This window comes from Vigna angularis, chromosome 5 (genome assembly GCF_016808095.1).
Source record: "Vigna angularis cultivar LongXiaoDou No.4 chromosome 5, ASM1680809v1, whole genome shotgun sequence".
In the NCBI taxonomy this organism is placed as follows: Eukaryota; Viridiplantae; Streptophyta; class Magnoliopsida; order Fabales; family Fabaceae; genus Vigna; species Vigna angularis.
This window is the reverse complement of record NC_068974.1, coordinates 34,940,983-34,968,504: the sequence shown is the minus strand read 5'-3', so window position 1 is coordinate 34,968,504 and position 27,522 is coordinate 34,940,983. Positions and strand designations below refer to the sequence as shown.

The following is a 27,522-nucleotide window of genomic DNA, read 5'->3' as shown; positions in this document are numbered from 1 at the left end:
TTTACACATGAAATTTCTTAAATACTGAAAACAACCTCTTCACAGAAGTTGTATACTGAAAAATTAATTTTGTGTTTTGAGTTGATTAATTCTTAAACTTTCAGTAATAATACATCTTTTTTTGGGGTAAACTTAACCATAAAACAATATAATAAGATGTATTATCTAATAATTCAACTTTAAAATATTTCAATAGAATATAAAAAATAATGAACTTAGTCGAGACAACGCAGTGGACTTTTTGGCATTGTCACTGGCACAGCTTTGTCTAATGTAGTTGTTAGTGATAGATTAGCAAATAATGGAATTGTTTATTATCCTAATCAATTATTTGCGCAATAGTAAAAAATAATTTAACGAAAGTATTTATCTTAAGTGAATGAAAGGGTCCAAAAAGCCCAAACAAGAGAATCAAATAATTTTATTGGTTATACATTAAATATATGGAAATCGGCACAAGTCAAAATTTGTACAAAATAATTACACGCTTCTGACTCAATTATTCAGTTTCTTCAGGCTAAGGATAACATTTGATATTTATTTATTGTTATAGATTTATTTATTTATTTAAATCTATAATATAAAATCCACGAGGTGGCTTTGACGAGCATACAATACTAATCACGTAATAATACAAGAGGAAAGAAAGGTTGATGGCTGTTGAAATAATTGAACAAAACGGTGGCCGTAGATGAGAGGCGGCTGAAATCAGAGCCGTCCGATTAGTCCCAAACGCGTCGCACGTGTGCGTGTGTGGTTCGTTCTGTTATTTTTCTTCTCATGGCGCGTTTTCGCCCCGTCTTCCTGGCACCTGCTCCGAAAGAGTGTGAAGACTCAACGTGCTTACCAGGCCGAGTTGACCGAGCGAAAGTAGTTACACGTACGCACGCACGCACACACTGACTCGGTGACTCACTCGTTCGTTGATACTATTTAAGTTAAAACCGCTCCACTCGCCTCTTCCACTCTCCATCTTCATCCCTTTCTTCTTTGACGGTTTCTAGAAAGAGAAAGTTTGTTAGAGGGAGAAAGCGCGGTGGTGCGGTTCGCGAGTGAGAAGAGAGAGAAAACGCTCTTCTCTGAACGGTTTCTAGAGAGGGAAAGTTTCATTGAGGGAGAAAGTGATGGCCGGAGGTAATCCGAATGGCGTAGCTGATTTTCCGGCGGTTTCGACGCACGGCGGACAGTTCATTCAGTATAACATATTCGGCAACCTCTTCGAGGTTACGACGAAGTACCGTCCTCCAATCATGCCTATTGGACGCGGCGCTTACGGAATCGTTTGGTACTGCTTCGTTTTCTTCGAGTTATTGTGGTTTTGGAAACGCGATTGGTTTAATTGAGAGATTGTGTGGTTCTCTGATTATATGAATCCGATTCGGTTGTGATTGAATGTTGGCTAGTGCATGAGTGTTTGGTTTTGTTGTTTTTTTATTTTTATTTTATTAATGTTTTTGTGAGATTATGAAATCTGAATAGTCCGTTGATGTGATTTTTGAAGCTCGCTGTTGAATACGGAGACGAATGAGCTGGTGGCTGTTAAGAAAATAGCGAACGCTTTCGATAATCACATGGACGCTAAGCGAACGCTCCGTGAGATTAAGCTTCTTAAACATTTGGATCATGAAAACGTGAGTGATCTCTCCTTTGTTTGACTTACAGATATATCGTATCATCGAATGGTACAAATGTAATACATGCTTGGTTTTGGTTGGCGAAATTATTTTCTTAAACTGTTTTTATTGTGACACGTATTTAACTGAAATTTTCACTTTATAATCAATTAAAAATGAATAAATGGAGTATGGACTCAGAATTATCCTGATTTATAGTTACAAATTAACATGATAAATTTATTTCCCTTATATTTATCATAACATCCTATCAGTCGTGTTTTTTGAGTAGTTGACATTTTTCGTACAAAATAGCAGTACATAGAAATTCAACCCATTAAAATTATGCTAATCACAACTTGATATGATAAAATTGTTAATTTTACAGTCAGTATCTTCAAAATTATATCATTAGTTGACATTTTTATACAGTAGTGAAGAAATTAAAACCTAAATTCTTTTGAGATTTTGTATAACTTATTTACGAAAATTTGTAGAAGCATTAAATGCCAGTAAAATACAAGCGAGTGGCGACTCGTTTGTTGGGATTTAGCAGGGTCAAGTCCCGAGATTGAGCATGACTTCCTAATTTGGGGAACACATGATAACATGGAACTGGGATTTGGTTATAAACGTTTGCTATTAATAACATTGAATTTAATTTATCTTATGAAACAAGTTGGTTGTGTTGGTACACCTTTAAGGTTTCACTATAGTGAAAATCATAAAAAAATGTGGATTAATAGAATGTAAAAGCAGTGTCTAATTTGTTGTGATTAATATGTCTGTTTGGATACAGGTAATTGGTTTGAGAGATGTTATTCCTCCACCATTGCGTAGAGAGTTTAATGATGTCTACATAGCGATGGAACTCATGGATACTGATCTTCATCATATCATTCGCTCTAATCAAAGTCTTTCGGAGGAGCACTGCCAAGTGAGTGCTCTCAAGCTGTTGTTTTTTAATTTCTATGTATCATGATTACTATGTTTTCAAATTGGAACCTTTTGTTTTTCTGATGATTGGATGCTCTTGTTCTTGCAGTACTTTTTGTATCAGATTCTTCGTGGGCTAAAGTATATACATTCTGCAAACATAATCCACAGAGATTTAAAACCGAGCAACCTGTTGTTGAATTCTAATTGCGACTTGAAGATTATTGACTTTGGTCTTGCCCGACCAACTATGGAAAGTGACTTCATGACAGAATACGTAGTCACAAGATGGTATAGGGCTCCCGAATTATTGTTGAACTCCTCAGATTACACCTCTGCGATAGATGTGTGGTCTGTTGGTTGCATCTTCATGGAGCTTATGAATAAAAAACCTCTCTTTCCAGGCAAAGACCATGTGCATCAGATGCGCCTATTGACAGAGGTGAGATTGAAAAAACAAGAAAAGACAATGACCTAAAAAATTGCATAAAATGCTTGCCGTAGCCTCTCTTAAAATTCGAGGATGACATGTTTCAAATTATTTAATACCATGGATAATATAGTCAGTAGTTCAATTTTAAAAATTAATTTTATTTCCATGCTTACGCTTCTTGTCTTATCCACAGCTTCTTGGCACCCCAACTGATGCTGACCTTGGGTTAGTAAAAAATGAAGACGCAAGAAGATATATTAGACAGCTTCCTCAATATCCTCGCCAACCTTTAGCTCAGGTCTTCCCCCATGTTCATCCCGCAGCCATTGATCTTGTTGATAAAATGTTGACAATTGATCCCACCAAAAGAATTACAGGTACCTTTCCCATTCCTGTCATATTTTATTTTATTTATAATTTTGTATCTGGATGAAGCTACATGTAGGTTCATTTTGAACATTGATGATATATGCAAACCTACATATTGAATGAAAATGGGCAATTTTTTTTATATATTTCTGTTTAAATATTGGCAGTTGAAGAAGCGCTAGCCCATCCATACCTTGAAAAACTGCATGATGTAGCTGATGAACCAATCTGCATGGAGCCATTCTCTTTTGAGTTTGAGCAACAACCATTGGATGAAGAGCAAATAAAAGAGATGATATACAGGGAAGCATTAGCACTCAATCCTGAGTATGCTTAAAGCAGAAAGACTCAATCAAGGACTTGTAAGTTGTATCTTTAGAAGGAAAAATAAAAAAAATCTTCATTTTTTAATCACTAAGTTCGCTCCTTACAAGCAGGAAAGTATCAAGTTGAATGAAATTTCAATCTTGTTCCCAGCCAAGCTCCTTAGGTATTTTATTCAATCAGTGTGACTAGTTAGGTGCAACTACGTCTTGGTGAGTGCCCTTTTGTTGTAAAGTGCCATGCAACGATATTAGGCTCCACAAATTTTTTTTAACCCTGATGGGTTATTTATTATTTTATTTTCTTTTGGGCTTGGGTTACTCATCATGTATCCTGCCTAAGTTATTTGCATTGTAACTTCTTGTATCTTAGTTTTATCTATTTTCTGCTATATTATATGTATAGTGGATTTGAATTCAGTGAGCAAACCCTTAAGAGTAGTTCCTGTAATGGTTCAGAAAATTGAATGAACGAAACTTGGTCTGACTTTTCTAATTTTTAAGTTTAACGTGTGTCTTGAGTATGATATATATAGATTTACATTAACATGTTTCTGTGACAATGAGTCTCCTTACAATATTATGTCTACATTTATTCCACTTTTTTTATATAACTACTTGATCTATAACATCAGGCTAGTAAAAAGATGGGGTTAATTGTTTTCCAGACATCTAGCCGAGTTTAAGTCAACAATAAAGGTATGCAAGTAATCAGATTCAGGATATGACTTAACCTCTATTCAGAACCTCATCTTTTATGGATAAGATGTAAGCTTTTTCATGCTTGTTTGAATAACCTTTCCTATCAATGAAAAAGCATCATGCAAAAGAAGGTGAAAATGAATGCAAAAAAAGTGGAGACTAATTACCCTCATATATATAGCTCGTGGAAAAAACAAAAAGTTCTTTGTAATAAGTAGAACAAAAAATATCATTTACAATTCGAGAACAATCTGAATCAGGATACTATTTACTATTTATTTATCGGGCATCTTCAGACTATGGCATGATTCTGGTAACCGGCAATTCTATATGCGTAGCAGAAAAATTGGTTAGTAATTTACTAAGGACTGAATCTCAGTTTTGTCATTATGAACTGGAAGGCTGGATATTGTGTTTGGTACAATCAAAGGGTCCAATTGATTGATTCTTACGTCTCACCTGCAAAAACCAAAATAAAAATAAAAAAATACAAGAAATTAATGTTACACACAATAATGTCAAAATACAAACATATATAGAGATAAAAAGAGATTCATGACATAAGAGAAACTGATTGGTAAACGGGTTTGAACCCCAAAGTTGTAAAAATGGGGTGCATATATGTTTCTTGAATATTTTCTAGGTAAGAAAAGTACTCCACTTGGTACATAATAATATCATGAGTTCTTTTCTCTACATTTGATTTTCCACTTTTACCAACAAATATTTAAATTTTGTTAATTAAAAAATCGTTTTAATATTATATATTTAAAAAGTTGAGTCCAATTCAAAAATAGCAATCATTTGACTGTAACTGATAGGGTTTTCCTGCAATATCATACTCACGGTTTGATTTCCAGATGTTTCGCGAGGATTTTTCTCATCTTTACAAACTGAGCTCAGAGCATGAAACTCGAGCAGCTTTAGTATAATTTCTCGAAAGATATTAAAACTTGATATTTTATAAATAATGTCCAAAATTTTTAAATTATCCGAATTCTAATGTGCAAAATAGTAGCAGGAGTTCCAACACCAAGTGCTCTTAATTCTCACGCACATTACTTCTTTTTAAGCGATAAAAAAAGTTAAATATTCTCCAAATTTTCTGAAACTACAAAGGCATGATAAGTTCTTTTTTATTCGTGTTGTTTCGAGTGACCTCGTCCTATCAACATTGTGTTATCTTTCCATAAATATTTATGAATCTTGATAGGGTCCCCTTTATTTAAAACTGTAAAAATAGAGACTGAATTATACACAATTCAGTTAGAGAATTCATAGGTATGTGAGTTTACTTTATCATCCGATTAAAAAAATGTAAATTGTCATGCTAGATCTCTAGGTTTAAAGTTGAATCAGGTTTAGAGGGCGAAGTATGAACCTACCGGGGACCAAGGACCAGGTTCGTGCTGAGGCTTCTCAGTGGGAGAATTTTGTACAGCACCGCCTTTCATCGTTAAGATCTCCTGTCAACACCAGGTGTAAAGTGAATCTAACATTGCAAAGAACATACTTTATATAATGCCGTGATGCTAATTGAAAATAGAAAAACAACACTACGTGACATGAAAAATCGCGCCATGCGAAAAGCTATTAATCAGTCATAAAAAATGCAGTTCCGTCAATAAATCTGTCACCTCTCCGGCGGCTTCAATTGCAGCTAACCATTCTTCAGAAAATGGAGCAGCATTTGGCGGAGGCTTCAATGTAGGAACTTCCCGCTTGCTTTGAGTTGCGGATTCCTGCCTGCCATTCAAAATATTAATTTGCATCACTCAACTTGTCAAGTTTCAAGACCGTATCTCAGAAGTAGAAACGAAAGAATTTCCAAACTGTGATTATCAAATATTATCAAGAACTAAGAAACTTACAAATGAATTATTTTGTTGCTGTCTTCTGCATAATTAATGTCACCTTTTGATTGGTGCTCCATGTCGGTATTAGGAGACTCGTCTTTCTCAAAAATATTAGTTCCAGCTTCTTCTGAAAAAGTTGTAGAGTTCAACAAACTAATTTCACAGACCTGCTGGACTCTCTTGTTGGAGGCAAGATTATCTGAAGCTGGTAAGCTTGAACTTTCACTTGAACGATGCTCTTCAGGTTTCCAAGCAACTTCATCTGTAAAGGAGTCTTTGCTCTCTTCTATAAACGAATTGCATTCAGAAGATACAACGTTGTCTTTGAGTTGAACTTCAACTGCTGGCAATATGTCTGAAGAACCTTTCTTTGCATCATTCGTTTGCAAATGCTCTCGCCTCTCATCCGCATAAAGATATCTATCTTCGTTTTCAGGCATGGCCTGAATATGGTCATTGGAAGCCTTGTACTCACCTGTACGGACATCACATCCTTTTAATGCATTTTCAGACAAATTTGTTTTCTTGGTTTCTTCAGAAGAAGCTGTATTTGTGGACAGCCAATTACCATCCAAGGGTAACTGTATGTCATCAACATTCTGGAAATCTACACCAACAATAGCACAAGGCCCTTGAAAATCAGGATCTTGAGAATTTTCATTTACATTGTCACTGGCGGCCAATGGAAACTTACCATAAGAAACAGCAAGACATTGTTTACTGTTGCAGTTGTATAACACTGGGTTTTCAGTAAGTGACTGCACTTGTGTGGTCAAATGTGATTCCTCAATTTCTCTGTTAGTCTGATTAAATTCGTCGACAAACTGACCCAATAGTGAATGCTGTATATGGTCAGAAGGTTTTTCTGCTCCACTGCCCATAGAATCTTTGGTGTTTGAAATGAAATCTTCACATACTTCAGAAAATTGATTGTGATCAACCACGTCATCATGATTTGGTTCCAAACCCTTGTACTCACAAAGCATTTCTTCAGCTTTAGAATATGTACTCGTGCTAGTTTGTTGATCAATGTTTCCCGTCACATCACCGTGAACATGATGCTGAATAGAAGCATCCCTAGAAGAACCATCATCTCGAAGCTGCAACTCAAAAATGGTACTGCAGTTATTAGTTGATACATGAATCTAAATCTTCTTTCACCATTGGAAATAGTTGGGCTATAAAGTGGAGATTTTCTCCATCATTCTCACTGAAAGGTCAGCTTTCCACAAAAACATTGCTTACCTCAGTATCACAAGCAACAGTTTCCCGCCTATCTCCACGGGGGGGATTTTGATTCAACTTCTAAATGCACAAAAAAAAGACCATAAATTCAACAAAGAAAACCAAAAAATCATTATTATAAAAGGATCAACGTTTAAAGCCCAAAAAAAAGCATCGTAAGAATTGAAAGCAGAAAAACAACCACCAAAGTGGCATGAAACACCACCATATGCAAAAAACTATCATTAAGAACATGCACGTGCAGTCGATAAATCTATAAGTCACCTGTTCAGCGGAATCGGTTGCAGTAAACCATTCATCAGAAAATGGAGCAGCATTTGTTGGAAGATTCCCTGTAAGAACTTCCTGCTTGCTTTTAGCAGCAGATTCATGTCTGTCATTCAAACGATGTTAGATGTAGAAATGAAGGGGTTGTCAAAGCGTAATTGACCAAATAATATCAGAATAAACTAAGATACTCACAAGTGAATTATTTTTCTGTTGTCTTCTGCAAAGTAAATGCCACCTTTGGACTGATATAGCATGTCAGTATCGGAAAATTCATCTAGGTTGAAGGTTAGATGATCTGAAGCTGGTAAATTTGAACTTTCACTTAAAGAACAACGCTCCTCAGGTTTCCAGGCAACTACATCTGCAAAAGAATCTTTGTTCACTGCTGAAGAAGAAATGCGTTCAGAAGATATAATGTTGTCATTGACTTGAACTTCAACTAAAGGCAATATGTCCGAAGAACATTCTTTTGAATCATCCATATCAAGATTTCCCTCATTGTTTTCAGACACATGCTGCATATTGTCACTGACTTGAACTTCAACTAAAGGCAACGTGTCAGAAGAACCTTTAGCAAATTCCACTTGCAAATCATCCATATAAAGATTTCTTTCACTGTTTTCATACATGGCCTGAATATTTTCATCGTGTTGAACTTCAACTCGAGGCAATGTCTCAGAAGAACCTTCTTTTGCATCGTCCATGTCAAGCTTTTCATCATTGTTTCCAGAAATAGCCTGAATGTTGTCAATGAGTTGAACTTCAACTAAAGGCAATATGTCAGAAGAACATTCTTCTGAATCATCCATATCATGATTTCCATCACTATTTTCAGACACATCCACAATGTTGTCATTGACTCGAACTTCAACTAAAGGCAACATGTCAGAAGAATCTTTTTTTGCATCATTCATAAAAAGATTTCTTTCATTGTTCTCAGACATGGCCTGAATGTTGTCATCCAGTTGAACTTCAACTAGAGGCAATATATCAGAAGAACCTTCTTTTGCATTGTCCATGTCAAGAATTTCATCATTGTTTTCAGAAATAGCCTGAATGTTGTCACTGAGTTGAACTTCAACTAAAGGCAATATGACAGAAGAACATTCTTTTGAATCATCCATATCAACGTTTCCATCACTGTTTTCAGACATATCCTGAATGTTGTCATTGACTTTAACTTTAACTGAAAGAAACATGTCAGAAGAACCTTCTTTTGCATTTTCCGTTTGCAAATCATCCATATCAAGATTTCTTCCATTGTTTTCAGTCATGGCCTGAATGTTGTCATCGAGTTGAACTTCAACTAGAGGCAATATATCAGAAGAACCGTCTTTGACATCATCCATATCAAGATTTCCATCTTTGTTTTCAGACATTTTCTGAATGTTGTCACTGAGTTGAACTTCAACTAAAGGCAATATGACAGAAGAACATTCTTTTGAATCATCCATATCAACGTTTCCATCACTGTTTTCAGACATATCATGAATGTTGTCATTGACTTGAACTTCAACTGAAAGAAACACGTCAGAAGAACCTTCTTTTGCATTATCCGTTTGCAAATCATCCATATCAAGATTTCTTCCATTGTTTTCAGTAATGGCCTGAATGTTGTCATCGAGTTGAACTTCAACTAGAGGCAATATATCAGAAGAACCGTCTTTGACATCATCCATATCAAGATCTCCATCTTTGTTTTCAGACATTTTCTGAATGTTGCCATTGAGTTGAAATTCATCTAAAGGCAACATGTTAGAATAACCTTCTTTTGCATCATCGATTGGCAAATCATCCGTACGAATATTTCCATCTTTGTTTTCAGGCATAGCCTGACTATGATTATTGGAAGCACTGTTTTCACTTGTATACATATCACATAATGCACCCTCAAATAAAATTGTTTTCTCTATTTTTGGTTCACTTGCAGCAGCACATTTGATTTCTGGTGTAGACTTCTGACAACTATTTACATGAGATTCACTTTCTCTTGTTGACATGATTTCCCCCACCCTAACAGCACTTGTAGTCTTAAGTTGTTCCCCCTGGAACTGTTGATTAACTGCCTCTAAATTACTTTCGGTGGTTTCACTACAATTGACTGAGAGATTCCATTTCAACAAATGTTTTTGAGCATCTCCTCCACTTTTAACAAGATCAGCAGCACCACCATGATGGTGCATCGATAGTCGTTGCTGCAATACAGATTGATACCCTTTTAACGAAAGATCAGGCTGACCAGTTTCTTTCTCCAATTTCACTTGAGCGTGACTCTCTGAAAGAAGCTTTTTTTCATGTCTAGGAAATACCGCATCCTCCACGCTAGAAGCATTATTACTGCTACATAGTTCTCCGTGTTCCTCGTATGTTACGTTGACATTACCAAGAATGTTTTCAACATTTTCTTGCTTGCTTATTTTTTCAGAGCCCACAGAATTATCTTTCGCTTCTACACAAGTCATCTGCTTATCATCCACTTGCATGCTCAATTCTGACTTTTCATCTAAAAGGCTTAACTCCTCAGTGCAATTCTTCCCTTTGACAATTTCAGACCTCATCGCAGGTGCATGTTTGAGTCTTGCCTCATTAACAGAATTTGTTTCTAAATTCTGTAATTTAAGAATGTTACTCTTAGCAGGCTTGCAAGGTTTAGAAGTTTTCTGTAATTGGCTATGTGAACTGGGAGCTTTTGCCTGCAAATAAGTAATAAACATGAATATGAAATCGTCACATGAGCATTATATTACTCATGATACATGTACTTAAATAAAATAAAATAAAAGAACCAAATAAAATCACACACCATAGAAAAGAATCCCAGTGAGGGAGATGGCATCCGCAGGCCTGATAATTTTGTTGTTTGAAGTTGTGTCTCTTGCTTTTTCTCACTAACGTCAGATGGGCCTCGTGAGAGACTAGTTTCTGACACCTTATTTGCTTCAGTTCCTGACTGAATCTTTCTGGCTGGTGGATGTGTTTCAACTGAGTTATTCTGTGCAGTCAAAAAGTTTCAAGAGACGAATCATGAGACTACTAGTTAAGTAAAAGGAATTGAAAACTTGATAAATGTTATAAAATCACAGCCTCCAGAAGTTTAAAGTTCCTACCAAGTGTTTCCCAACTGGCGTGGCTAGTGTTCTGGTAACCGAACCTTTATCAGCATGAACAACCTTAGGGTTACTTGGGATGGTTTTAGGATTTTTTGACAAGGCTTTTACTCCAGCGTGCTTCAGAGGATTAGTGGCTGTAGAACAGAAACAAAATTAACTAAATATTACCGCTAAATTCATGTCATGTAAAAGTTAGAAAAGCTCATTGAGATCACAAACCTCAATCAAAAATAAATTTATTAGATGATCTATTTTCACATTGTATTATGCAACAGATGTATCTCTTCTATTTAGTCTTGTCAAAGTTCATAAGATAAAAAGGAAGAAACAAAAGCGAGTTGAACAGTATACCAGGAGGTGCATTCTGATTTCTCTTGGAGAAACCTGCGGTCAAGATTCGACTCCTAGCAGTTGTTGTACTGGCAGAAACATCCAATTTAGGACCAGGTGTCCTGGCGACTTTCACTTCTTTACTCGGCGCTTTCACTGTGCTAGGTCTTTTTAATTTGCAAAGGGGTCAAGGTAAACACTTCCATAATTCGACAGAGAAAGAAAGAAAAAAAAAACAACTCAATTCCATAGCAGAGACACTCCACTTAATATCTATCCTAAACAAGAAATGACAAGGATATGAGGACGAAGCTACTGGCAGCCGTGGAGGACAAGCATTGCGTTTAGGTCTGTTGCCAACGGAGTCATTGACAGTAATTATTTTCCTCTTGGCCTAACCAACAAGTAAACAAAGTAACGAGTGACATAAATCAGAAGAGTTCAATTATACACTATCATCTTTCGCGCAAAGAGTATAAAGACTGACCGATGAAACCGGGGCAGTAGAAGCTTTGGCTAATGCAGCAGGCTTTGGAGAAAACCGAGCACCAATCTTTCTATCTTCAAAAGGAAGAGCATCGGATGAATGCATAAACAAATTTTCTCCAATCTCCTGCAAATTTAACGATGTACCTACGTACTCTTCTTCGTGGATCACTTCCAAATCCAACCCTGACTTAGAAGAGGCAGTGCCACTAATCATAGAAAGCTCCTCCGGATTCAAAACACCTGAAAAGTAAGATTCAGAACAAATCAACCAATTAATTAATTAATTAATCAATCAATCAAATAGTAGAACAATTAGAGTGATCGATTTTCATTGTTAATTAACGGATAATGGAGAGAAGATAGTGCCTTCTTCAGTAAAGAAAGCTCGATTCCACGCCAAGCTCTTGCGCAAATTGTAACCGCCTCCTTTCTTCTTCTTCTTCATTTGATGAGGCTCCAAGCTAAGCTTCTGCAGTTTGTTCCAATCCGCGTTCTCTTTGTTCGCACTGTCACTAACGGAGGAATTTCGATTTTCAGAATCCGCAACTCCGTTTTCTGCAGGTGCATTGCGTAAATCAGTATTAAATCAACAATTATTCATAAAAAAAATCATCCAGAAATGGAAAACAAAAAGAGAGAATTCCATAGCAAAAAATACTAACCGGTTTGAAGAGGAATCGATCTGATAGGTATGAGAGGGGAGCAAGAGAAGACATCTGCGGTGGCCGGTGCTGAATCATCGAAGAGCAACGAATCGTCTTCGTCTAGAAGCGGAATGTTAGAAACGGAATCCATGATAATACGATATTATCACTCCTTTTCTGTTAGTTGTAGTTTTGTGTTTCCATGAATTGGTAATTGGATTTGGAATGAATAGATTACTGTGTCTGCTTCTGCAAATTCGTTCGGAATTTCAAACTACAGTGAGCGGGAGTGTTACAACGGTAGGGTGGGTAGTAATAAATATAATTGGGCCCACATGGGTTTGGTTTGGTCAATTACTTTCTGAAACTCAATATTTACTTCCTACACTCCTCATCTTTTAAAACTACCTGTATTTTGTATCGTGTAGAAGTGTTAAAACAAGCTAATCCGGTTGCTCACCAACGGATTTAATAAAAAATGAGTAAGTTCAAATCAGCTTACATTTTGAGGACACTATAAATTGAATGATGAGGTGGATTGATGTTTGTTTTCTTAATTTATTTTATATATTTGTATGTTTTTTGTTCAATGTATTTTTTTTATTAACAGAAATAATAGACAATTCCTAAAATATGGGGTAAACATTTATCTGTCTTCCATTTAGTTTGAGATTAATTAACTTTTATGTATTTATCGTTTGAAATAATTCGTGTTTTATTAGACATAAAATAAGATTACATACATACGGTTGTATCATCTTTTTATACGAAATACTTGTATTTATAATGATTTATTATGTATTTAGTCATAATATTTTTATGTTTAGGTGTATTTAGCATTTTAAAAAAATCATAAAGTGTTGATTTTTTTCTCTAATATAATATATATAATGTGATAAATATGTATATAGATGACACAACTTGTTTCGAATTTGTAAGGTCGATGAATGATTGTCTAGACTTGTTTGTCTCGGGCTTCTTGTCTTTGCTTTTTCTCCAATTTGCTCCAAACCGTTGACCTGTAAAAAACACTTCAACACTCAAGTTAGATGTGTCTCAAGAAGTTCAAAATATACACATCAAACCTTTATTTATAGAGTTGAAAATAATCAAACCAATTAATTAGTTGTTATCAGCCGTTGAGACATAAATTAACCATCCATTAATTATCGTCACCGTATTAATAAGCTTTAAATGATGTCTAAAGTCTATCGTTACAGATAGGTCCTATTGAACAAATAGTTAATTTACCTGGATATGCATCGATCGGTATATCACATTATACAAATGGTTTTCCCTAGTATTGGTCTACAACTAAAATGCAATTTTTTAGAATATAATAATGCATAAAGATGTATTTTAGAGTAAAAATATAAAATACTTTTGATTTACTTTTCCTTTGATTATTTTATATGCATAAAATCCTTTCAAATCTTATAACTTCATATTTTATAATGGTTTTGAATTTAAATTACAAAATCTTAATAATATAAATACTTTTAAAAATCCTCAAACTACCATGATAACTTACAAGATATTTATTAAACACTCTTAAAAGGAGGAAAAAAAAAGTGTAATTCTAATTCACAAACGGACGAATTTTAACCTTTTACCTCAAATCAACAGAAATTATCAAAATGCTATATATTTTAGTTACGGTGGACAATTTTCCTCTCTTCATAATGTAAATGACTAAACTAACTAATAACTATTTTTCATAAATTAATCTAATGAAATTACTCAGGTAATACCAAACCAGAGAGAACTGTGAATAAAAGTGATAAATAACCTATGCATATATATACTTTTTTTTGGAAAAAAATAAAGCACGATGAATAAATAAATTAAACCTGTCGGTAGGTGTGTCCGCAAAAAGGATATTTGGAACATCACTTTATTTTATTGCCAGAGAAGGGCACAGATACCAAACCAGATCACATAGGTGGTTCTATAACTTGTGATTAATCATTAATCATTACAAGAAAAAAATCAGAGTAAACGCCTACATGACTGTGTCCTATGAAGGCCCGCGCTACATTATGTGTGTATATGTAACCCCAAATAACCAATAGATAAACTATGATGGATTTCTTTTTACAAAATTAGTCTAACCATTCCCTTCCCTAATCTCTTCCCATTCTCCTAGTCTAAGAAAGAAAAAGAAAAATTAGAAAGTAAACATTCTGTTACAGATGCCGTTCATTACTGTTGGTCTAAATCTGTCACACCAGCATAGGCATGGGAAAATGAGCTAGAATATTGTTGCTGGGTGAAATTATCAAGCAAACCAGTAGTTATAGCCACTAAAGTGGATCCCACAATTTCTAATTGTGTTCCTTCTTCTACTTTTGTATATATGCTTTTTGCACATATTTGCCAACAGTGTTGTTCCAAGACAGACAAGAATGGATCAACTTTCATCCTCTGTTAAGGAAGCAAAGGAAAAAGGCTTGAACTTGCATCCATCGCCATGGTAAAATTTATTCTGAAATTCCACCCAGTGAAGACGCAACGCGTGAAGAAAAGCACTGAGACTCTCCATCATTAATAGTATAAAGGCAGTTGCAAAGGAAAAGACAGCTAGTCCGAGCAACCGAATGATAAGATTGTCATACCTGTTATAATTGCAACCAGCGATGATATCAACAATTGAATATTAAAAACTGATACTAAAATCTATAAAGGCCGAAAAGGGAATGCAAACTTATCACAGACGTCACGCTAATCTAAATTTGCAAATGGCTCGTGCAAAATACATTACACAGAAGGCTCTACTGGTTTAATTTTAAGATAATTATGTCAGCCATATGCACATGATCTGTTCAAAATTACTCTGCACCATTAAATACCTTACTGACTTATCCGAGTTTCTAACTGTCACCATTGCAATAATGCTGCTCATTCCATACCGTGATCTCAATTTACTAGACTTTAAGTTTAACTTAACCCAACAAAACCGACTTGTAATATGATATGAGACTTGTATCTATTTATATATTATAAATTGATTTTATTTCTACAACACTTGTCTTACTTCTAATCGATGTGAGATTCCAAACAAAATCTATAGATGTTACTTGCACAATATCAAAAAAATACATCAAAACTAATGCATGCTATTGCCATAGATCAAACATAAAACAGTACTTCAAAATAACAAAATATAAATGATGCAATTTATTGCAGCCACCCTTCCTCTGTGTTCACACCAAAAATATCACATCTTCCCGGTGTTGTACTTTGAGTCTTCTCTGCTCAAAAGATCAAGTTTGGTTTTATGGACTATGAAAACCTTTTCCTTTATTTGCTTTTCATTGTAACCATTCAGACAACTTTAATTATACATTATAATTTTGTCTGTCACAGGATGCCCATTGGTTGGGGAGGGGGATTCAAAAATAATAAAGGAAATAGTATGCCATATTAACGAAATATTATGACTCAAACTCACCCCCAAGCAAGTAGCAGGACTTTCTCATAAAAAACAGTAGAAAGTTCTGAGTGAGCCAAGCTGCATTTTGGTAAAAAATATCAACCAAGGATGAATACTTTGATAAAATAAGGACCCAAGACAATGAGTCAATCATAGCTGACCAAACCTTAATGCCCAAAGTCGTAGATATGAGGCCGTATTTGAAACTGAACCTAGAACAAACTCAATGGAGTGAATCATTTGGTGAACGAAGACTTCTGTGAAATTGAAGTCATCGTCACGTTGCCTGGCAGAACCTGGTTCCAACTCAAGATCAACCTCAGAGGAATTAAGCACACCGTAAGTGCGTCCTTGAAATCTCTAGATTATCATAAATGTAAAAGATTAGTAATCTTTATAAACTCCTAGCACTTCTTTAATAAATAGCTGCTAACAGAAGTATAGGATTGGGGCAACTGTGTAGCTAAAAATTGTCTGTATAGCCATTAGAGGTTGTAAGTGATTTGAAACTTGCATATTTAGTCTTTAGAAAAATGATCTTATCGTGGACCTCCAAGAGAATTAACTTGATAACCTAAGAATTTTTTTTATCAAAAGGGGAAAATCAAACCAACAAGGATATGTGTGTAATGTGAAAATATTAACAATTAAACAAAAAATGTGGTGAACAACGTTCTCAATTTTCAAGAAATAAAATCACACACGCATGGGAGGCAAAAGTGGCACCTCATTATGAAGCTTCTTTAGCATAAAAGGTTTTGGAAAGAGCATCCACGGAACTGCAATTACAGACAAAAGCAACAACACAACCTGCATATCATGAACAGTAACTCAGAATGATGTAAAATAGGAAAGGAACAATTATTAAGCAATAAAGAAGCAAAGAAATGAATCATACTTGAAGTGGTCTTTGGCCCCAGAACAATTGATTATCACCAAGATTGTCGAAAGGGCTTAAAAACATGTAAATCATTACATGATAAAGATCTGCCTGAGAGCCAGTGCACCACTTAACAATGATGAGAAGGGAAAGATACCCAAATAAACAATTAAGGAAAATCATCTGTGGCACAAACTGGTACCTAAAAACATCAAAAAGAGTATATTACAGCATTATACTCAAAGGAAAGAAAAAACATTAACTGTGGGAAGAAGTTAGAAGAAAAGTGTCCACCTTATATCCAGTGAGCTGCCAAAGAAATGAGCATTGAAATAACTTAATATAATTCCCAAGTTCATGTGCACCACACCAAACAGAATGGACATCTTCATCTTGAGAGAGTTTAGAAAAGGCAATTCTGATCGACTTCCCCGCCAGCTGGGATCCACACCAAATGGATATGGTTCTCGATATTTTACTAAGCCAGTAGTATGTGCATCCCTGGGATGGAAAGTGATAAAAAAAATACACATCACGTAAAAGCCTTCTTAGAAAACAACTTAGCAATATTTTGCAAGCTCTGACAATATTAAGTTTTGAAGGAGGATGGAGTGACCAAGAGCATAACTAAAGAGGGCAATTGTGGAAGTGATATAAAACAAATTATTCCTAATGATGCAAATTTGAAGGAAACATTTTTAAGTAAAATGAGAATCAATTTAAGAACTTGGTTTTCCAACGTAAGAGTCATAATATCAGTCATGATGTAGATTTGGAGATAACATCTTAGAACTGGGATGTAAGTGCATAACTTATGAATAGCAGAAAGATTTGAACCAACATTTGTAAATTAAAAATAAAAATAAAAATCTTCGTAACCATGGAGTCATTACCAGGAATTGAATGGTTGATTATAAGTTTCAAGTTTGTTTTTTTTTTTTAGGAAAAAAAGGCAACCTAAAACACCAGCAACTAATGCATTGTGGATCCACATTATGGCACCCAAAAAAAGAGAAAGAATTGAAACTGGCAATGGAAAGTGAGAAATAAAAGACACCTGCATGTATTATCTCGGCATTTGTAAGCAGAGGCACCAAATATGTGATAAGGAACAGAGAAGAATTCATTGTATATTAACCCACAATAAATAGAAAATAGTGACATCAAAAGTATCACATAGCGCCCACCAAATAGCATCTCCATAAAGCTTCCAAGGCGCTGGAAGAAATCAAATCGAAGAGCTGTTATGCACTTTAATTTCAATTCCAAGAGCAGAACAAAAGTAAAGGAAATTGTGCAACTCCTTTTGCACTTGTATGCGGTACAGTAGAATTATTACCATACTGCACTTCAAGATACTTAAGGCCATAAAATCACAATAATCATAAAAAGAAGGTAACTTAATTATTGTGTTGTTTACCAGCTAGAAAACATTGGACAATGACGATCCTACTATAATAAAATTGATAAGACTATTGATCAAATTTGATATAACTCAATTTAATTTTTTTCACAAAGATTAGATGTCACACTCATTTTTTGGCACAATCCTCCCCTTGCAACTTTATTTATGCCAAAGTTAGAATGAAATAACCTGGGTGCTGAGCTTGCTCTCACGTGCTATAAGAACCAATGCTCCCAGCAACAGGCAAATTCCATGACCCCAGTCGCCAAACATCACCGCAAAAAGAAAAGGGAATGTAATAACTGTATAAACTGCAGGGTTTGCTTCTTGATATCTTGCAACACTGCCGAGTACAAGGGATCATTAGGACTAGGAATCTTTTCAGTTTTTATAGAAAAATTGCAAAATAAGGGTTCCATACTAAACTGACTTTATCCAAATCTTGGTATATTAATAAGACATTCATTGATATATTTACATGAGCTAGCACGTTGCCATCATTTATTACTTCAAAGAAAGTAATTTGATTCAATACATTAACATATTGTGTTGCCACTAATAAACATAATGAATATTAGTCTCACCCATATGCATCAACAATTTCCTGATATGGACCTGTGAAAACGTTGGTCCTAAAATATGTAGGTGGTGATTCCAGTGCATCCATTGAATGAAAGATTATGCCAACCTCAGAATTGCTGTCAAATGTTGCACGTTGCAGTGCCTCCTGAATCTGGAAAATTGAAAGAGGTAATCTCTTTAATAGATAATATAAATAAAAGATGTTTTCAACTCCTCAAAAATCAAAGCGCAAAGAAATTGGTAAGGATCCAACAAAATTGAGGGAGGGGGATACCTGTGTTTTTGCAAATACAGGGCACCAGCCCTCTCCAACAAGACATTTTTTGGTGACATCAAAGTTTAACATGTTTAGTGTATCATACACAGACTTCTCTCTTCTTACCTAGCACAAAATGATAAGAATGAGAACCGTTGGTTCATAATAAATGTCAATCCCTTGCAAATGCTGATAAGGTATTAGTAACGCCTTGCAGGTACATCACAAGGAACAAAAATGAATTCAGAAGCTAATTCTTACCATATCCATCCATATTGTTAAAGGGCCTCCTACAGAAGCTAGAGCCTTGTTCCGATGCCTAATTCCAGCTTCCAGAGTTGCCTCTAAGTCTGCAAGGCGTGCCGAAACCTGTAACCATAAACTATATTTTCTATTAGAATCATAGAATCTCTATTATGACATCTAAAAAAATATCCTTGGTATCACTAGTGCATCTTATAATAGTTTAGAATATGATTAGAAAACCAAAAACTCAAATACTTCTACTACTTGATGTTAGACTTAGGCATCCAATAATACTGAGGTCCCTCTCATAATATCTTATATATCTCTTATATATTGATTCTTTATTCAATTAAACTAAGGAATATAGCATTCATGTTAATATTTTTCACTGCTTTGTCTATCACAATATTAAATTCAGATTATTCAATCTCCATTTTCACCCTTCCTTTTTAACACTATCTAAACATGATACTGAAGGAGTAATTTCACCATGATGACACACTGTTCAGCTCCTGCATTTCCTTAAATATTGAGCTCCACTTTATTTCCACGATTGTTTTCTTCTTTCAATTTGTCATATCTCCTGCCATGTTCTACTGCTATCTCTGTACACACTTGACTATTTTTCTTGGTTTAAGTGCATCTTTTTTCAGCGTTATTATTCTCAATGTAAAGTTACCTTTTTTTCCTATTGATAATGTCCAACAGTCCACTAATGATCATACCAATGGTGACTTTTCTCCCATGATCATTCCAATATCGACTCATTTTAACTGTATCTCACATCAACCACATATTTGTCCCGAGCATTCTAGCCCCTACATTTGTTCCAAGTGCAATTTGATGCCTATCTTTTGCCCCAAACTCTAGTCCAAAACATAGTATGGCTCTAATTGTAGACATTGTTTACCTGCTGTCTACATTGTTATACCTCTCCTTTAGTCTCAGTGGTGACTTTAATTGTAAGAACCTTCAAGTTCGATATACTTATGCTCGAAGAGGAGTGTTAAAATATCAAAAAATATCTAATAATATCACTATTATATCTCGTACTAATTTGGAGTGTTTTACATATCCCTTTAACAATGATTTCCAAACTTCTTATGTTTCATAATTTATTTCTTTTATTTAATTACTAAATGAAATCTAGTAATCTCTAAATTTGGGTAAACGTTTTATCAATAGTATCACATCAAATCCATCAATTTCACATTATTTAGTCTCTTTTTCTCTTCTTCCTACACCTAAACCCAATAATTTGAACAGTTTCCTACTTCCCATTTTTCAGTCAACAATAATAACTTGTAATTCTATTAAGGAACATTAAGAACCTGGAGGACAAGACACTATGGTTTCATTTAAAGAATGGAAGTATTAAAGAGCACCAAAAGACTATGTAGTTAAAATCGAGATTTAACTTTTAAAATTGTACTATCCATGATTTTGCACAGTATTTCTGATTCAAATATCACGCATGACCATGGCACCGCAAAATCGAACGGAATGTCTAACAAAATCGAGAAATAAATCAACATTGTTTTCTATATTGTTCATTGCACTGCCTGTTCACCATCTTAGGTGAATGGATTTGGTTCAATTAAAACCTAAAACTAATTAAAAGTTAATATGATTAAAATTTCACCCTGTTATTTGTGTTGTTAGCAGCAAAAACACCCAATTAACAGTTAATGCAATTAGAATTCACGTTTTTTGCAGCCACAACACCTGTTCACTTTCTTAGTGAATAGGGGTTTCAATTAAAAAAAAAATCCAAACCCAATTAAAAATTAAGGGTGTTTTTTATTGCCCCATTCACCTTCTTGGTTGAATGGGTTTCAAATAAAATAAAAACCCAATTAAGGCACTTGTAACATACAACATCTCTTCTCTTCACATAACTTGGATTGGTTCCGTGTAGGTTTTATATATATGTGTGTGTGTGGGTCATATTTTTGTAGAAAGAAAAATCTACTATTTGTGTTATGATCACACAATTTGATTTTGTAGACCCTTCACAATTCCAACCATAATCTCAATTTTAACTACCTTGCCAAAACAGAGCCTCTTGGATTGGGAAACAAGTTCTCTAGATAGATATTAGGATAAAGTTTGATATTTTTTCACAGAAATTTGGCTTATATATCCACAAAACCATTTTGTAAGGAGAAACCGCCCAAGGTTTATAAGAGCTACAATAGTCATATCTCTGGTTTAATGAAAGATTTAAACACATCCCCTCATGCCCAAAACATTATATCAAAACCATGGACAAACATGGGTCACCCAATAACAACATTTCCTCATGCCTAGGAATAAACATCTATTGCAGACAAACATGAGTGATGTAACGAATCTAAGATAGACTCAAATACAATTTCAGAATTTGTAAGTACGGCTTAACTCACCACACAAAAAATTGGCTTATATGGTAAGGAGTGTCCATGCCTTATAAGGACTACATTAGTCATAATATACGATACATCTGTAGTTGATGTGGGATCCGAACAATATTATAATGTTGAATTTTAGACAATTTTCCCCCACAGAAACTGTAACAGCAAAAAGTTAACTTTTGTCTACAAATTAGAGTACACCTGGCTCCTATGCTGTGATAGTAAGAATAGTTCAAAGAGGAAAAAATGTTCTTAATCTGGGCATACATACCTCTGATGTTATTTGCCTCTGCTTACTTATATCTTCAGGGACAGGGTAACAATTTGCACCAAATGCTTCACAAATTTTCAGGATCTTTGTTCTTGCTTGCTCCCCAGAGAAGAACACAACAAAGACAATTTTCTCAACCTGAAAAGAACAGGAAATAGTCTAGTCATCAGGAGGACTGATAATAAATTATTAGGAAATAAAAAAAACTAACCAAGGGATTGGTGAAAGTAATAACATGTTAAGTACAGATTAATAAAACTACAGCCTAATGATAAATATTCTTTAAATCAATAAGGAAGATAACCATCTCATATGAAATAGGATCTATGATTTGTTCATCAGCTGGTGCCTGATTGAAAAGCATATTCCCTCTCGTAGCTCGAAACAACATCCTTTCAAATCTAAGAACCTTGGATTTACAAATTATCCCACTGATAAATCTTAAACCAGATTGATCTGATGGTGCAGGTGTCATTTCCTGTAAAATAAACCATTTATAACTCACTTACATCACAAGACAAAACTGAAAAAAAAAAAAACTAGTAACAGAATTTACACTTTATAGAGTAGAAAGATATCCACAGTAATAAGACATGTTACAAGGAACCTGTTGATATAAAAATGGTGTCTCGACATAGTTTCCCTTTGAGAAAACATTCTCCTCCAATTCTCGCTCTTCTGAAATGACAGCACCATGGCTTGAAACAAGAAAACTACATGCCTGAAACATGTGCACGGTATTATATATCTTACATAAATGAGAGAGTAGGTAGGATGTATTCACTAATAAAAAGAACAGAATTACATCCATAGTTCAGAGTAAAATATAAGCGACATTTGACCGAATACATTAAAATCAGAAGTATAATAGAAAAGCTTATCAGTAAAAAATATCTCTAACAACTAGTTTTTTGTTACATTCAAGCAGGAAAAACTTTGTAACATAAAATCACAATTAGTGTATCAAAACTTCCCGTACTTTAAAAGAGAATGTGCTTATAGAAATATCTATCATACCTTTTCTAATACAATCTTGAACTCCAGCAGTTCATTATATGATTGCCGAAGTTTCTCACTGTTAGAGTTCATTTCAATTAGCTCATGTTCATGCTCAGCAAGTTGAATCTGTTTAAAGAGAAATCCAACAGAACTCACAGTGTCAGATTCAATAGTGATAAGTGATAACCACCCACCAAAAGTTTTAAAATTGCAGACAACCAACTTAAGTTTTATCATGTTATTGATGGCAACCAGACAATATGCATATATCGAGCACACCCTACAGACAGTGTTCACATTCGATGGAGGAAAACCAGTGCAATAGAGAAGGACCTCTAAATCCTCCAGATGAATATCTGCTTGCAAGACCGAAGGAGAAGACATTAGACCAGCTTTATTGATTTGATCCTTGAAGAATCTTAGCTTTCTTGACATTTCTGCACATCGCTTTACCTGTCAAGCAAAATGCAGTTAATATTGGTAAACAAAAAATATATATTTGAAGAATATTACAACAATCCGACCCTGGAGACAGATACCAATATTCAAAGAATATATGAAAAGCTAATCTGTCTGTTAGAATATCTACAAATCTCATAATATATCCTTTTAAAGTCCTTCGAATATTTTAAAATATCATTGATGATCTCTTATAATGGTTCCATATTTCATTATCTGTTTCAATATTTATAAGGATTATGGGTCAAGTATATAAAGATTATTTACCTTGTCTTTTGAGTCGCATATCACATCAATATACATTGGAGAACATATTCCGTACTCTCTTTTATATCTCTTTTCACATCCTCTATCCTAATCCCAATTATTTAAACAATGAAAATATTTTATAAGCCAAAAATTCAGTTTAGTTCTAGAAAAATAAAGGGAAAACAAAAAATAAATTATTTCCAAAAGTTTGACCAAGTTTCTACCTTATTTTAATATGAAATCTGGATATTTTTGAAATAATACTCTGATTAACATGAAATAAACTAGGTAATTAGAAGACATTTCCTTTCTTTTCTAACTGGAAAATGGAAAGCATAGCTTCATAATATCTGGTCCCATACGAGACAAAGTTCTAACCTCAAAAAATAATACTAATGAGTTACCACTCCAAAAGTTGACAAAATTAAGGGAATTCAAAATGCAATAGAATTTCTAATAATTAGCACAGTGTAGACTACCTGGTTAACAAATGTTCTCTGGAAGGGGCTTTTTTCAGCATTTAACTACAAATGAGAAAACAAAATCCATAAGTAATGCAATGATTAATATCAGAAGAATTCTAAAACTGAAATTTTAGAATACATGGCAGCAGAGGAAAAAGTAAAATCAACTTTGAAGATTTCCTAGCACACACACCTAAAAGTTCCCATCCAAAATATCATTTGTAATAGGATACAGGAATATATGATATTGCGAAGAAGATAAATAATTGAAAATTTAAATAACTTCACCACTTTTAGTTTGTCCATTCAAAAATGTATGGGAAAATAGACCATGATTGAACGTTAATATCAAAGTTTTCACATATCCAGAAACTTGACCTGAAAGACCAACAATTCTCTACACATACAGAGATTCTCCCATGGTAAGAAACAACTTCTAAGGAGAGCCCTTCTTATACCACAAAATACTTCAAATAGTAATGAATAACTATTTTAAACAGTATGGCTCTTTAATACAAGAGTAAGCCTCGGTGCAACAGTAATATTTTTGCATGTGACTTGATGATCACGGGATTAGCCTCAGTTTATGATCTGCCTGCGCATACCCCAAACCCTATTAGGTGAGAGCCTCGTGCACTAGATCACCCGTTTATAGTTATCTAACACTACTACGGACATAATGAACCATTCATTAATAGAATTCACCATTAAAGTCATTGGAGGAAAAAGTAAAAAAAGAAACCAAAAATCAAGTTTCTAAATTTAGCCTTCTGAACATAAATTTATATGCAGCACAGAACAATATAAGACTGCGATAAGAGAGCAGCAATCTTATTTGGAAGGAAGAATTCAAAAGAAACCATCATCCGTATCAATACAAGACAGGCAATAGAAAATTTTAAGTCCCACTTCTATTACTATTTTCCGTTACTTCAGTAACTCAACTTATCCTTAGAGGAACCCAATCATAGATGCCTAAGTTTTAAACACAAAATTAAACATGACTAACAATGCAACTAAATTTTCATCAACAAATCTCTCAAATCATAATTTGATTCGACAAAATACAAAATCTATTCTTCAACGTTAAATCATATTTCATCTAAACTATCTATTTGTGCATGCATCCATATCCAAATCAGCCACAAAACAAATTAAAAAGAGAACAAAGCGTTCAAACAAATCCGCTCAGTTGCTCCAGATTCCAAAAACTCAACACACGAAAACAATGTCGCGCATTAACGGAAAACGCGCCAAACCTTCATGCACTCACAAACACCAAACTAATGCAGAGAAACATGTTTCCGCAGAACAAAAAACAAGAGGCGCACAAAATGAGAAAAAAATTTGAAAGAATTGAAGAAAGGTTGGATCTCAGAGAGAGTTACGTCTCGAAATTGGATGAGGCCGAGTTCGCCTAAATAGGTGATGGCGCGGTGCGAGGACTCTGCGGGGATGATGAGCTGAACGAAGGTCATCATCTCCGAACGCATCAGATCCATTGGCGGTAAGTTTTCTACGAACTGATTCATTTTCCCGGCAATGGAAGTTCGACTCTGGATCTGAGAAAACCGTTTTGTTATATGTTTGGTTTTGTTTGTTTGAATTTGAAGCGTGCTGTGTTGGTTTGTTAGAGCGAACCACTCTGTTTCAGTTTCCCTTTGGCAACTGCCACTGCATTAGAAATGAAAAATTCACATTAGTCCCACTGAATCTTATTCGCCAAAATGAAAACATAGCTTTCGGCTTATAATTCCTAAGTGCAATTGCCTCTTTTATGTCTTAAGTAAGAAAGTGCACGTGCTTTTCTATAGTTGAATTTCTTTTTATCCTTATGGTGTTTATTATATTTTACTTCAGTCAGTGACAAGTGTTTATTTTATTTTATTTTACTTAACTCAATGATAAGTGTTTATTATAATAAAAAATTGAATTTAACTGAATTATATTAATAATAGCATTTTCTTAAACCATCATTTGACAATAGCTTCTCCTACAGTGTTATAGTTCACTATTGTAATAATTATTTTTAAATTATGTATAAGCATTTTAATCAATGAATAGACTTATATATATATATATATATATATATAATGTTTTTTTGTTTTTCAATTAAAATAATTATTTTATTAATTTTATTGACTTTTTTTAAAATTTAATTGTTTCCTTTTTTAATTTGATCAAATTTTTAAATTTAATTATTTTTTAATTAAAAAATTATATATAAAATAAATAAAAAAATATTCACAATAAAAAAAATTATAATTTTAATAATAATAAAAATTATAATAATTTAATTATTTCTATTATCGGTTAACATACATTCTGTTTTCACTGATATATTTAAAATAAGTATAAAACTATTGTAATTTCTTTTTGTATTTAGGAGAATTAAGTAGAAATAAGTGTACCCTTAATGTAGAAAAGTAAACCTGGCTTTTTAACCATAGGTGCAATTGGGAGCAGACTCATTCATGTATTTATATATTTTACTCACAAAATTTTGAATGCTATAAACAATTTTTTTTTATATTGTATGATGGTGAACATCAAGAAACTGGTGTATGAATTACTATTGATCAACATCAGCTACAAATAGTTTAGTTTGAGAAACTAAAAAAATAATTGTGTCTTAAATTATTATTAATACGTTTAGTTTAACTTTTATTTTCAAATTTCTTTTATTGCATTAAGCTAATAAAACTTTATAAAAACCACAATGTTAAATAATACAATTTAATTATGTAAAATTACTTGAGAATAAAAAATGTTACATTTCATTATTTAGTTATTAATTTGTAACTGTTTTAGTAAACTAATTACAATAGATGGATCTATTTAAGCAATGTTCATTATTTTTTCTGATTTTGTGTCTATAGTACTAAACAAATATTTATTTTTCTTATCATAAAACATATTAAAAACATTGTTTAACTTTAATTGAACTTCAAGTGAAAGGAATGTTTACTTCCCACACACTCAATAATTATTATTATTATAAACTCTAATACTATCTCGTATTCAACCTATAATATAATTTATTAGTTATTATTAAAGTTAGATAAAACTTAAGAGGAAAGACCTAACAATTTGGAGGTTTGAGCCAACATTTAAGGCTTATTATGACCATAATCAGAAATTTATTGTTTTGGAGTAAAAAAAAGGAAGAGAGGGAAAATTGGTGTAACAAAGTCTACATATAACAGTATATATAACCAAAATTTGCTTATATTTTTTCTTATGAATAAAGGTAATAATATGGTACTGTAAATATAAATTTTTTAAGATACCTTTGTTTGTGATATTTATATTAAAATGTTATATTAATAAAAATATCTCATTAAATATACTTGTACTTAGTATTTACATGAATATGTAAACATAAAAGTTTAATTAAATTTTGAATTCTTGGTAAATGTAAATTTTTTGTCTTCACTAAATATATGAGTGTATTAATATAAAATAACATGTATATTTATAATTTTATATAGTATATATATATATATATATATATATATATATATATATATATATATATATATATATATATATATATATATATATA

At 33.6% G+C, this 27,522-nt stretch overlaps 3 protein-coding genes across 9 annotated transcripts; 1 reads left to right on the top strand and 2 right to left on the bottom strand.

The window, feature by feature from the left end:
• The first annotated feature begins 670 nt into the window (after positions 1-670).
• LOC108340246 (mitogen-activated protein kinase 3) lies at positions 671-4,177 on the top strand. 2 transcript variants are annotated; one of them, XM_052878355.1, is made up of 7 exons: positions 671-1,285; positions 1,502-1,631; positions 2,413-2,550; positions 2,659-2,991; positions 3,176-3,359; positions 3,519-3,713; positions 3,789-4,177. In XM_052878355.1, exons 1-6 carry the CDS (start codon positions 1,125-1,127, stop codon positions 3,686-3,688), a joined length of 1,116 nt encoding a protein of 371 aa, XP_052734315.1. In that variant the 5' UTR covers positions 671-1,124; the 3' UTR covers positions 3,689-3,713; positions 3,789-4,177. The 2 variants fall into 2 exon arrangements, with proteins under 2 accessions (XP_052734315.1, XP_017432976.1); XM_017577487.2 differs by having other exon boundaries at positions 673-1,285; positions 3,519-4,177.
• Positions 4,178-4,529: 352 nt separating this feature from the next.
• LOC108340245 (uncharacterized) lies at positions 4,530-12,877 on the bottom strand. 5 transcript variants are annotated; one of them, XM_052878353.1, is made up of 11 exons: positions 11,209-12,877; positions 10,855-10,991; positions 10,551-10,739; positions 7,940-10,440; positions 7,742-7,850; positions 7,478-7,537; positions 6,927-7,332; positions 6,248-6,839; positions 6,014-6,122; positions 5,762-5,842; positions 4,530-4,835 (listed from the first exon to the last, which is right to left on the bottom strand). In XM_052878353.1, exons 3-11 carry the CDS (start codon positions 10,581-10,583, stop codon positions 4,764-4,766), a joined length of 3,963 nt encoding a protein of 1,320 aa, XP_052734313.1. In that variant the 5' UTR covers positions 10,584-10,739; positions 10,855-10,991; positions 11,209-12,877; the 3' UTR covers positions 4,530-4,763. The 5 variants fall into 5 exon arrangements, with proteins under 5 accessions (XP_052734313.1, XP_052734314.1, XP_052734311.1 ...); XM_052878354.1 differs by having other exon boundaries at positions 6,248-6,707; XM_052878351.1 differs by having other exon boundaries at positions 6,248-7,332; positions 11,209-11,581; positions 11,675-12,877.
• A 1,382-nt stretch (positions 12,878-14,259) lies between these two features.
• On the bottom strand, positions 14,260-25,700 carry LOC108340723 (V-type proton ATPase subunit a1). Of its 2 annotated transcripts, XM_017578264.2 has the most exons (18): positions 25,346-25,700; positions 23,973-24,017; positions 23,119-23,238; positions 22,804-22,911; positions 22,394-22,507; positions 22,091-22,264; positions 21,787-21,924; positions 19,138-19,245; positions 18,895-19,002; positions 18,623-18,771; positions 18,228-18,381; positions 17,691-17,851; positions 16,928-17,134; positions 16,652-16,835; positions 16,480-16,563; positions 15,920-16,113; positions 15,772-15,831; positions 14,260-14,935 (listed from the first exon to the last, which is right to left on the bottom strand). In XM_017578264.2, the coding sequence occupies exons 1-18, from the start codon at positions 25,487-25,489 to the stop codon at positions 14,731-14,733; spliced, it is 2,457 nt and encodes an 818-aa protein (XP_017433753.1). In that variant the 5' UTR covers positions 25,490-25,700; the 3' UTR covers positions 14,260-14,730. The 2 variants fall into 2 exon arrangements, with proteins under 2 accessions (XP_017433753.1, XP_017433754.1); XM_017578265.2 differs by lacking the exon at positions 15,772-15,831.
• Positions 25,701-27,522: the final 1,822 nt, after the last annotated feature.

Excerpts from the sequence above, each read along its gene's own strand:
- LOC108340246 (XM_052878355.1), top strand. The coding sequence starts at position 1,125 with ATGGCCGGAGGTAATCCGAATGGCGTAGCTGATTTTCCGGCGGTTTCG. Across the intron at positions 2,992-3,175 it reads AGATGCGCCTATTGACAGAG|CTTCTTGGCACCCCAACTGA; the intron begins GTGAGATTGAAA and ends TCTTATCCACAG. Across the intron at positions 3,360-3,518 it reads TCCCACCAAAAGAATTACAG|TTGAAGAAGCGCTAGCCCAT; the intron begins GTACCTTTCCCA and ends AAATATTGGCAG.
- LOC108340245 (XM_052878351.1), bottom strand. The coding sequence starts at position 10,583 with ATGCCATCTCCCTCACTGGGATTCTTTTCTATG. Across the intron at positions 7,851-7,939 it reads AACAGAAAAATAATTCACTT|ACATGAATCTGCTGCTAAAA; the intron begins GTGAGTATCTTA and ends TTTGAATGACAG. Across the intron at positions 7,333-7,477 it reads CTGTTGCTTGTGATACTGAG|CTTCGAGATGATGGTTCTTC; the intron begins GTAAGCAATGTT and ends TTTGAGTTGCAG.
- LOC108340723 (XM_017578264.2), bottom strand. The coding sequence starts at position 25,489 with ATGAATCAGTTCGTAGAAAACTTACCGCCAATGGATCTGATGCGTTCG. Across the intron at positions 22,912-23,118 it reads TTCATCTGGAGGATTTAGAG|ATTCAACTTGCTGAGCATGA; the intron begins GTCCTTCTCTAT and ends CTCTTTAAACAG. Across the intron at positions 17,852-18,227 it reads AGAGCAAGCTCAGCACCCAG|CGCCTTGGAAGCTTTATGGA; the intron begins GTTATTTCATTC and ends GATTTCTTCCAG.